Below are 11,853 nucleotides of genomic sequence, written 5' to 3'. Positions count from 1 at the left end.
CTTTTTTTCTATCGCTACAGTCCCTATTAAAATACACGTGAAACTTCTTACCCTGGGATGTTGAGGACAGATTGCCAAGACTTTACCAACCCTCAGATTAATAACCTTTGTGGCTCAATCATGTAGAAAACCTGGATAGTACCAATGGAGACTTGGAGCATGTCATGAATAACAGAAGTGCTCTGAAGGAAAAGGTGAACGACAGGGAAGCTCACACAGTTCTCCTTCATCCTGTCAGTCACAGGAGAAGCACTTAAAGGAGAGGGCTCATCCTGAGACTCAATACCTGCCTGCATGATCTCACAGAACAAGCTTTAGTCTTCACAACCACAGGACCCTCTGTGAGGAGTGGGGACAGCTGGGCAGAGGTTGGATCCAACTGACAAGGCTGTCAAAAGCATTTTAGTTTGTTGCTCTGGCTGGGGGACCCAGGTTGATTTTGCCTGAAAGCTAATATGAAAAAATGAAAGCTTAGCCACTCCTGTTCCCTCATTCCACAGACGACCCTGAGAGTGTCAGAACAAGGGATGGTCCATGAGTGGATTAGTGGAGGCAGAGCTGCCCCATCCCTTTCAGCAGCAACCTTTACTTATACTGGATGAGATCTTATCTGCTTACGGCCTTATCTCCTACAGCTTTTTTTCCAGTGGTTGAGGTCACAGAAACCCATGCTAACAGCATGAATGCCAGCTGAAGGGCTTAGCTGCTGAGGAAGCACTGGGGAAGACTTGTTTTAGTGTGAATTCTTGAGTGGATTTGACAGCTGACCCCAACTGCAGCTTTTCATTCAGCCAAGGTACCCTGCTCCATCCAGATGCCAGATTTCATGATCATTATTAGGACATGGAACATAGACACGCAGCAATATACGAAAATAGGAGCTTGACTTTCACAGGAAACAAGGCAAAAACTTGTTTCTCTGAGAAAACTCCTTCTGGACAGGAACTGTCAATTAACAAAAATGTATATCAAAACTACTGTTACATAAAATAATAGGGAAATGGCTCTCTTCAATGGGTAAGGGGTTTTTAAACTAGGACAAAATTTTACATGCCACTTTTCAATGCTCTGTCCTGTCCAGGCAAGACCTGTTCAATATTGTCATGAACAATCTGGGTAACAAAATGTCCGAGATGACACGAAAAGGAAAAGAATCAAATTTTTTTGCTAAACTGAGTGGCCAAGATCAAATTTAGCAAAGGGATGTGAAATTTAGCAAAGGGAAAAACAGCACTTAATAAGGAGATACCAAATGTATAGACAAATTTGAGTAGTAACTGTTTAAAATAGGGATCTAGTATCAAAAATAAATGCAGGTGTTGTTGATAAAAAAAAGAAAAAAGAATCACATTCAGAGAGGGGCAAGACTTCAGATACTCATTTGCTGGTTTTGAGCTGATGAGGCTGGTGTTTTGGACCTCACACTTCACAAATAGTGTTGAGAAACTGGAAGAAGTACAGAGGAGAAAAAAATGAAGGAGACAAATGTCTGACAAGTGGCCATGGAAAATATGAATTTTTTATGTGAAAAAGGTAGATATAATGTTTAGAATACATACAAGAGTTACTTCCTCTTTATTAGCAATGTTGGGGGTTTTTTGCACATCCACAGGGGACAGGAAAATTTTAAAAGAAAAAAAAAAAGCTTCATTTTGGGTTTCAGGTCATGAAACATGACAACAAGATTTGGCACAATCAGCTTTATTGAAGGTTTTCACAAGTAAGTTGGATGCATACCCGTTAGAAGCCATGTAGGGCAATGCTGGCCAAGCCATTGACCACCTCTATAAAGCTAAAAGCTACCAGCCAGAATGGGAGTAAAATGTGAATTTATATGAAGAACACGCCAATGGCTTTTCAACAGTTCCCTCGATCCATGGTCAACAAAGAGCTGAGCTGAAGGGAATCTGAAAGCATCGTCAGTATGATCTGACTGGAGCGTCCTGCCCCCTTTACCACTGCCAGGCATCTGATGTAACCTCAGTGTGGATCTGATCCATGAGCCAAGCTGACTTCGACTACTCCAGGTCCAAAGGTCTGGGTACACATGACACTTCATGAAGCAGCTTAGACTATGGAAGGCCTTGAAGTTTCTTCAAACTCACCCATCCCATGTGAACTCTGAGTAGACAAAGTCCTAAACACTAGCTGTGAATTTAGGTACCCTCCTGGCTCATTGCTTCCAGTTCAGTGAGGAAGGACAAAAACAAAAAAGAAAAAACCTTTTCCAGGCCAGAACTCAGCTTTTATATGTGATGAAGATAATTCGTACTGAATTGCTCATTACTGTTTATGCTTAGAGGTTTTATGCTGTGGGCCCCTCAATTCAGGAAGGGCATTGAGGCACTGGAGCGAGTCCAAATAAGGCCAAAAAGGCTGGTGAAGAGCACAAATCTTATGAGGAGCAGCTGAGGGAGCTGGGGTTATTTAGCCTGGAGAAAAGGAGGCTCGGGGGGACCTTATCACTCTCTACAACTGCCTGAAAGCGGGTGTAGTGAGGTGGGGGTCGGTCTCTTCTCCCAGGTAACAAGTGACAGAACAAGAGGATATGGCCTCAAGCTGCCTAACTGATCCCGGGATTCACCGACTGTAACCCCTTGAACCCCCCGGCCGCCACCCCCCTCATCACGGCGGGGCGGGGCGGGGCGGGCGGCGGCCGCGCTCCCCACCACTTCCGGGTCGGGGGCGGGGTGGCGCGAGGGGGCGGGCGCTGACGTCGCCGGAGAGTCCGGGGGCCGCTGGGCGCCTGTTTATTGTTCTCGCCGCCGCTGCATTCTGCCTTGCCCGGCACCGCGGGGCCGCGGCGGGAGGAACGGAGGGAGGGCGGGCAGCGGCGACTCGAGCGAGCGCAGCCGCTCCACCGGCGGAGGCGGAGGTAGGAGGGGGCGAGCGGGCGGAGGCGCCGCCCGGGGGCCGTTAACCCGCTTCCGCCTCTCCGCAGCGCGAGCCCGGGCGGCGAGCGCGCGCGTCACGCCGGAGCGAGCGCGGGACAGCCCGGGAGCGGCACCCGGGAGCGGCCATGGCCTACGCGTACCTCTTCAAGTACATCATCATCGGCGACACAGGTGGGTCAGCGCGCCCCGACACGGCGGGGCGGGGGGCGGAGGGCCGGGCCCGACTCCCTGCGCCCATTTCCGCAGTGCTGGCAGTGCCGCCGACGTGGTGCCTCCGCGCGGGGAGGAGGCGGTGTCTCCCCTCCGCCTTTGCGCCGGGCCCCGCCCGCGGCCTCGGCCTTGTCTCCCGAAGGCCTTGGGCCCCTGGCAGCCGCCCCCGGGCCCGGCTGACGGGCCGCGGGGCGGCTCGGGCTGTGTCACGGCCCTGGCCTCGGCGGCCGAGGCGGGCAACGGGGAGAGAGAAGGTGTCGCGGTGGAACTTGTACCTGGGCAGTGCCCCTGGTTTGCAGCCCCGCGACAGCGAGGGCTGAGAGGTGCCACACGCCACCCCGCAGTTCCGTGGTGAGCTTGTACCTCGCTGCTGTGAGTTACCTTCAGCTCAGGCCGCAAGGATGCTCTTTCCAGCCTCGGCTGGAGTTGCAGTAGCAAACTCTGTGAAGACATGCTGTCAAAGGAAAATTAAGAGCCTTAGCTCCTCCAGTTTTAATTTACAAGGATTTTTTCTTTAAATTTCTTTAAATACCACTGCTTTTCCAGATATTTCTTGTCACTTTTTAAAACATATTGAATCATAAAATGTCAAGGGGTTGGAACGGACCTTAATGACCACCTAGTCCCATGGCCCCCCCTTGCCATAGCCACGGACACCTCCCACTAGACCAGGTTGTTCAAGGCCCCATCTAACCTGGCCTTGAACACTTTTTAAAAATTTACTGCATTCTGTTTGTAATTGGCTGCTGTGTGACAATTAATGCTTACGAATGCTGCTGGCAGAGCCATATGCTGCTAGGAATTGCTGTTAGAAGCCCCTTTGCCAGTATGTTTTATGCTTCCTCAGCCTAGTGTGGATGGGAGTAGCATACTTTGATCAAACTGTTGTCAGGACATGGTAACTAACATAGTTAACTATTGTGCCTGTGTATTGTACATCTTCTTTGTTGTTTTCCTCATACCTGTCTAAATGCCTTCTTTAATAAGTTTGATGACACACCTGTTATTTTACATGGTATTCTAAAGGGTAGCTGCATAATTGTACTTCATACCTGTGAACCAAGTTATCTGTTGCTGGAATATAATTATACATTACAGTTGCATTACACGTGAGGTTGTTAAATACACTGGATGCAACTACTATGTGATTTTCATCCTTTTTTTAAACCTACATTTAAACTCTGAAAGCTTTTTTAGGCTACTGCAGTAGCAGCTGCAATACAAGTGAATCTTAAGAAATATATCACAGCTATAATGACTGCGTTGGAAGCATTAGGCTGTAGATGATCACTGAAAATTCTGGTTTTTGGTTGGTTTTTTTGAGTATTTAGTTGAATGATAGTTCATTAAACCAGAGGGCAGGAGATTACCTGAGCAGATTCAGGAGAAGTAAGAAGAGGTTTGTTTGTCAGCCCAGGGTGATCCAAGATGGTAGTGCACAGCTCAGAAACAGTGTGGCCAATTCTGGTGCGTCTCTAAAAACTATAGTCATTGAAGTGGTACAGACAGCAGCAAACAGTTGCTTTGGTACATCAATTGTATACTGATTAAATTTTTACAATGAAATAGCCTCAGTGTAGTGGTCTGTGCTGCACTTTTGCATTTCACTTGCTTGAAATGTGAAATACAGAATGAATATATGTCACTTCTGAGGTTGTTGCAGCTGTTTAAGAGCTAGATATGGGATGAGTAAGGTAGAGAAAAGAAACACAGAGAGGGAAAACAGCTCACAGGTTTGGTGTTGGATTTTTGGTTAATTTTTTTAATTCCTGTGGCTTTTATTCTGAGTTGCTACAGGAAGCTAAATAAAACTCCTGCAATGATTGTTCTTGAAGTAAATTAAATATATCAATAGCGGTAAGTTGGTTTTGCTTTCATTTAGATCTCCTATGAGCCTTTTAAGTATTCTACCAGAGCTAGTACTGAAGAGCCAATTTATGTTGTGCACGGTTGTCTGTTGCCAAAATGACGGTGATGGTTTAGGAGTTAGCATTCTTCCTAACTGCCTAAGATGAAGGCAGTTGAACTCACAGCTCTGATGATGGAAATTAGGAGGGGATGGTGACTGTCCTGTTCAGTTCTAGTGGTGGTCTCCCACAGCATTATAAGAAGTGAAGATATGCCATTGGCAATCAAGAAATTTGTCTCTGGTACTTGATTTAGAGTCTTTGGAAATGGCTCAGCTGCCTGGTGACTCAGCAATTAGTTGTAAACAAACTGTAGGAGAAAAGTAAGACAGACTCATCTGGGGACAGATGTTAACATTTAGCTCCTCTTTCTTTTCAGCACTAAAAAAACCAAAGTGGGTTGTGTGAACCATAAGCAAAACAACGAAAACCCCCTGCAGTTATACAAGACACCTGCATGTGTCTTCTCTGAATTGTTATTCCACATGCTTTCATCTGCTTAAACACAGGAATTCAGTATGATCTCAGTCTCTTAAAATGACAGCCACAGAAACTGACTGAGCAAGACTGCTTTGTGCTCAACAGCTCTTGTCCCTTTGCATTGCCTGCTTCATTGGTCATGGATGTTTGCTGACTTTTTTCTCTGGTACTTCAGGCATGGCAGCTTTATGAATGTGGGATTGATTCTCATCTGGTTGTTAACTCTATTTTTTTAATAGATAAATTTTTTTTTCTGTATAATTGGAACTGGTTTAGCATCTAGTTAGTTTTTTGTTGTGGGAGAGACCTGAAATGGCATGGCTGTATTTCAGGTACTCAAACAATATTGCTGTAAATTTGTGTGGGTTTTACATTATATCAGTGGGACAGTGGCTGTGGAGTTTCATGGAGCTGGTATCTATAAGAGAAAAATACAAGTATTTTGAATATTGACTGCTGTGAGAGTTTACCAGGAAAAATCTTTTGATCTGAATGTTTGCAAAGGCATTTAGAAGCATATGTGGTTCATTCTGCTTAGGGTTGTACCTCTGAGACCTTTGCCTTTGTGGTTGGTGGTATCTTTCATTTTGGTTGCTGGTAGGAATTGGTGTCTTCATCCACTCTTCCCTACATATCTGCTTTTGGCCACCAGGTGAAGTTGAGGTGGACTTTGATCTGAGCTAGGATGAATACTCTGGGCATACCAGTACTGGCAGTTTCTGCAGTTGGTGACTGAAAGTCTGTCATTTTCTTTTTAGATGTTTTTCTGTATAACGGTGAAATCTTTTTTACTTGAATGTTTGTTACCAGCAATGTGTAGCACATGGCAAACTGGGAATGATACAAGATTTCTGTGAGGACTAGAGCTGGAATATTTTTTTTCAGAATATATAATACTCATTAAACAGAATTTTCTTATATTAGAGTATATTTACTAGATTCCATCAGAGAATGCTCCTGAACTTTAGTATACCTAAAGTATTAGTTTCGCAATGTCAGATTTCTTGCCACCGACGTAACTTGTCAATTTTAGTCCATCTAAATGTCTTTCTATGATCAGTGTTGCTGCATCTTCCATGAGCAGGTCTGTCTTCTGCTTTTCTTGGATGTGTTACTTCAGCAACCCTCTGAACTTTTTGCCTAAGGGACTTCCATTGCCTTTCAATTTTAGCAGATAGTTGCTGGTTCTAGACCAACAGTATCTCATAGTTACTCTTATTAGGAGCTGATGATGATGATGAAAGAATATAAAATTGCTAGGTGACCTAATCCTCCTTACTCTCTAGAGTAAAGTAGGCTGTCTAGTCAACCATTTCATTTGTCTAAGAGACTCAAATGTTGAAATTAAGCAATTGAATTAGATTTATTTTTCAGTCCTCCTTGTGAAATGTTTCTAGTGTTTTTGCACTTTGTTCTGGAACAGCAGCTGTTACTAGCTAGCAGTGTGCATGACCAGAGTCTCTTGCCCTTAATTTCTGCAAGTATGTAATAGCACTTCTTGGTTAAACAGGTTTTCATCCCACTACAGGTGGTGTTAACACCCTGTGTTAGCTTGAGAACTTGTTTGTACTGAAAACCAAAGTACTGATCTGTACTCCTTATATCTTACTTTGCGACCCTTTCAATGATACTTTAATTGATGGCAAGTTGAATATGAGTCAGCAGTGCCCTGGCAGCCAGGAGGACTCAACTGTGTCCTGGAGGGCATCAGGCAAAGCATCGCCAGCCGCTTGAGGGAGAGCATTGTCCTGCTCTGCTCTGACCTGGTGCGGCCTCACCTTGAATGTTGTGTGCAGTTTTGGGAGCCACAATATCAGGATATTGAGCTGTTAGAGAGTGTTCAAACAAGGGTAAAGGGCCTTGAGGGGAAGCTGTATGAGGAGTGGCTGAGGTCACTTGGTTTGTTCAGCCTGGAGGAGACAGAGAGGAGACCAGGCACTGGTCTCTTCTCTGTGGTGACCAGTGACAGGACCTGAGGGAATGGCCTGAAGTTGTCTCAGGGGAGGTTTGGTTAGATATTAGGAAGAGGTTCTTCACCCAGAGGGTGTTTGAATGCTGGAACAGGCTCTGCAAGGAAGTGGTCACAGCACCAAGCGTGACAGAGTTCAAGAAGCGTTTAGACAATGTCTCAGGCGCATGATGTCACTCTTGGGAGTGGGTGCAGGGCCAGGAGTTGGACTTAATGATCCTTGTGGGTCCATTCCAACTCAGCATATTTTGTGATTCTGTGAGTGCCTGAAAGAACAGTTACTAGGTGTTGTATAAGTACATATTCTTAGCATCTTAGAAGTTGTTAACTAAAAGTAACAAACAGTAAGTATTTGTCCATACATATGGTTTCATGGGACTGTTAGTGTTCACCTTTGTACAAATTCAAACACTTTACTTAAAAGAAACCCCAAACACCTCTCTGCTAAAAAAAAATCCAACCCCACCCCCCATTTTGACTAAAACAATTTTATTATGAATGGCTGGCAGTTTCTAAGTCTTTTGTGATCATCCAGAACATGAAGAGGCTTTTTTATAGACTCATGTAGCTTAATTTTTTTAAAAATATTTTTATTTATTTATTTTTTTAAACTTGCAGTTAACAGTTGAGTAGTGTTGTAGAAACTGAAACGTGGGTTATCTGAAGAGCTCCTTTCCCTTTGTAGGCCTGTGCTAATTGTTATGTAGAAAGGAAAAGTTAAATCATTGGCTTCAAATATGCTGTTGAAAATGTTTGTTTATTTAAGTACTGAAGCTGAATCATCTTTAAAAGAGTAAAAAAGCCATTTTTATTACATTACTTTTCCCAAAATTACGTAGCCATTGTGAAGGATTTTGGATGTTATTTTTCTTCCCTTCTTGTCCATGCTTACATTTGTGTGTGAAGTCTCTTTGCTCTGTAACTGACGGTTTGGAATTTTTTAGTTTGTCCTTTCTGTAGATTTAAATAAAGCTTTCCCATTTGATGACAGTTTTGACTAACAGATAACTGGCTGAAAAGAGGTTAAGAAAAGTTTTTGCTTTAGGTTAATGTGTTGTTATGCCTAGTCCTGTGAAAGGGTAGTACTGCACTTTCTTGACTTGCATAAAGTTGCTGTGGTTGGAAAGGAAAAAGAGAGGGAATGAACTGCAACCTGCAATAAGAAAAGGGTTTATTGAACATCTGGAAGCTCTGCAGACTACTGGAAAGAACTAAAACTACCTCATAAGCCAGGTTAGAGGTATATATCTTTTGACATTTGTACTATGTAGTTACTGGGTTTAAATCCAAGTGAGTTTTAAAATCTGTTATTTGAGACTTGCCCATTGTTTTAAAATTTCTTTAACCTATTTAAAGATTTATTTTTGTTTGTTTTTCTAAAGGAAGGTAAGAGAAGTGGGAAGCTTGTTTCGGCTCAGTTGGTGTTGTGGCATTGGTTTCACAGACATCCAAGCTGACATAATTGGTTCTGCAGGAATGGAGTTGTTGCTCCCCTTACTTTGTGGTGGCTTTGATAGTCTACCATGATCTGGATCAACCCACTAATGCAGTAGAAAGCTACCTACTTTTTAGGTTAAGTTTTTGCTTAGTGAATGAATCAGCTGATTTGGCCTTGGAGCTGTGCTTTCCAAGGTCTGGAGTACTTTCAGGGGAGGAAACTGAATTTAGGAGGATTGGTGAGAGCAAGATATCAAAGGGGGAGTAGGTCCTCATCTGTGTGGGTGGTGAGCTGATTGATCACAGTGTTGTGTGAGGCAACCATAAGAAAAATAGTTCTGTGAGATGACTGAATTAATCCAGTGTTTATCTGCTGCCAAAGTGAGTAGACCTTGTTACCACTTTTTGTCTCATCTATGAACTTTGTTGCTTTTTACCTGTCAGCATCATTGTTTATGTGATCTTTCAGAGAGCCAGCTCAGCTCACACTGATGATTTGAAAAACAAAATCAAACAAATAGTAGATATGGTCAGATCAGTGCAAGAGCCATTTTGAGTAAGGAGGTGGAACTGTGTAGAAAGGAGTGAGTCTACTCATCAGAGACAGCAGGCAGATTAACAGAAGAGATTTGTCTTCAGGATTCAGTTTTGAAACCCAGGTTGGGAGGACTACTACCACAGTTCTTTTCCTCTGTCACCTTTCTTGGGGTATAGTGATGCTCAGGTGAGCAAGTAAGAAAAATATCTTAGCCCCTTTACCCCCTATTTTGGGGCATTTTTAGTTTTGAGCCATGTCAGCTTTTCAAGACAAACATCAGTGGAAGGAACACTATGAGTTTTGTCTAGTGGTAAGAAAAGCCTGAAGTTTTCTGCATGTTAAGTAGTGCACCCCTGGCCTCATAGCCAGTAATTGAAGTTTCCTTGCCCTATTCACAGGGTGTCATAGGAACTGGAAGGGAGAAGGAAACAAGTCAGCTCTCTTAGCCAAACCAAAGCCTGGCTCAGCTATCACCTGTGCTCTGTTTCCAGAGCTTCTTATTTTTTTAATTACCTTGAGTTCAGCCTGCTGCTCAAAAGAACTACCCTTAACTTTGTTATATATTTTATAGCCCTAGTGTCATGCACATACTAGTGTTTGGGTGACTATAGTCCTATGCTGGATCCATTTCTTGGTGTAGCTCGTTGCATAACCTATGAGTGAGAAGGGAGAGGGCAGCTTTACCACTGAGCTACCCTGGCTTGCTGAGCCCTGAAATGAACACAAGTGTTGATACAAGGGAGGGAGGTGTTGAAGCTGGGCCAAAGTGGACGGTAGCAAAGCTCTGGCAATGCCTTGCCTAGGCAAATTGACTGCGGAGTGGCACTCAGATAAATAGGGAGCTTTTAAGGGAGGCAGAGAATTTGGAGAACGGACTCAGTCTGCTGGTTTGGAATTCAGAGCTGGAGGGTAAAATTACTGTAGCACAAGTTCCGCTTCCCATCACTGAGTACTAGGAAGTGAAGGGATCCTAAAACAGGCACTTGGAAAGAAGCAAGCTGCCTTCCCTCTGAGCACATAATCCATTGTTTTCATTTGTTCCTAAGCAAGAGCTTTTGTTTACTGTGGTTGTTGAAGTGTATCCACGCTCTCTTGCTCTAAAATATTAGATTTTTTTTTCCTCTGGGGGTGGTTTATGTGAAGCTATGTTAAAATAATTGTGGCAGTAAAATGGAGAATGAGCTAATAAATAACCAAATCTATCCCTTTTGTGTTCTACAATTGACTGTCATAAGACATGCTCACCTACTTTTTTCACAGAGTGTCTGCCTCATTTCATGTTGTAATATTTACAGTGCTAAGTGAGTGAGATACCTGGTAAGTAGTCACTCTGCTTTTAGACTTAACCTGTGTAGTTACTTTAAGCCACCTGTGTGCCATGGAATTAGCTGCTATGCAACTGTTAGTTGATCTTTGCAGCATCTGTTTATGTCATGAGGTGGTAAACTACTCAGGAGTTCATATACAGCTCCTGTTCCTGGTACACATTCCTGGCTGTGTCTGTGATAGTGCAGTCTGCTCAGGGTCTGGAAGCATATGAGCTAGGAGCTATTCTCATAAGAACTTTTGGGATACAAACTTGCAATATCTTAAAACTATAAAATTAAAATAAAATGTAGCTATTAAATATAAACAACAAAGTATTTATAACCTAAAGTTAACAGGCACAACAGCCTTGTTTGCAACTTTTTGAACCTCTGTATCAGTCAGCAGCAGTACAAAACTTAGGAACTTTCAGATGGCTTTTTGCTGAAGGTTCTGAAGTAGCAGGAATGGCATTAAAGAGAAACTAGTTGTTTCTTCTGTTTCTGTGTGTGAAGATATCAGTCTACAGTCTGCTGCTGAAAGGCCTGCTATGGAGGTGTAATTAGAGGTGCAGTCATCCCGTGCCAGTCTGAGACAGGGCTTGCACCATAGAGGCTGTGCTTGTCTGTCATCTTCTCTCTGCTGACGAGGGTGTTTGTGTGTTCGCTCCAGCCAAGCTGGTCAGCAGCCTTACAAGAGGAAGAAATATCAGATTGCCACTTGAGAACTAGTGCTGGAACACCTAGTCAAGTGTCTCTTTGTCAATTAGCATATGAAATATTTTTCCAACATTTGTAAGATTTATGCAGGAATATTGGATTGGTTTGAGGTTCTGGTTTATCCAGTGATGCTGAAATCACTTTGTAAGGTTAATGGCAAAAGCTGTTTCTGGTGTGACTTACAGGTGGTTTTTTATAAGTGAGGTGGTGATTATGTTCTGTGATAGGGTATTTGTATTTTGGTGGCAATATAAAAGTTACCTGTATATATAAACAGTGTGCTGTGAGTAGAATTATTACTATTCTAAGATTCCTTAGAGTTTTGTGTTCTCTGTCCCTACAACTCCAGTACTCTCTGCCTGCCCTTCTCCCTATTTCTTACTTGCCTCCATTC

At 43.4% G+C, this 11,853-nt stretch overlaps 1 protein-coding gene across 1 annotated transcript in view; it reads left to right on the top strand.

Moving 5' to 3' along the window:
- The first annotated feature begins 2,719 nt into the window (after nucleotides 1-2,719).
- The window catches only part of RAB2A (RAB2A, member RAS oncogene family), a 41,775-nt gene continuing 32,641 nt past the window's right edge, over nucleotides 2,720-11,853 (top strand). Inside the window, exon 1 of the mRNA XM_064652417.1 lies at nucleotides 2,720-3,065. Coding sequence (XP_064508487.1) covers nucleotides 3,020-3,065 — 46 coding nt within the window. The 5' untranslated portion in view covers nucleotides 2,720-3,019. The remainder of the gene's footprint in view (nucleotides 3,066-11,853) is intronic.

This window comes from Pseudopipra pipra, chromosome 1 (assembly GCF_036250125.1).
Source record: "Pseudopipra pipra isolate bDixPip1 chromosome 1, bDixPip1.hap1, whole genome shotgun sequence".
Lineage (NCBI taxonomy): Eukaryota > Metazoa > Chordata > Aves > Passeriformes > Pipridae > Pseudopipra > Pseudopipra pipra.
This window is presented reverse-complemented; position numbering and strand designations above follow the sequence as displayed.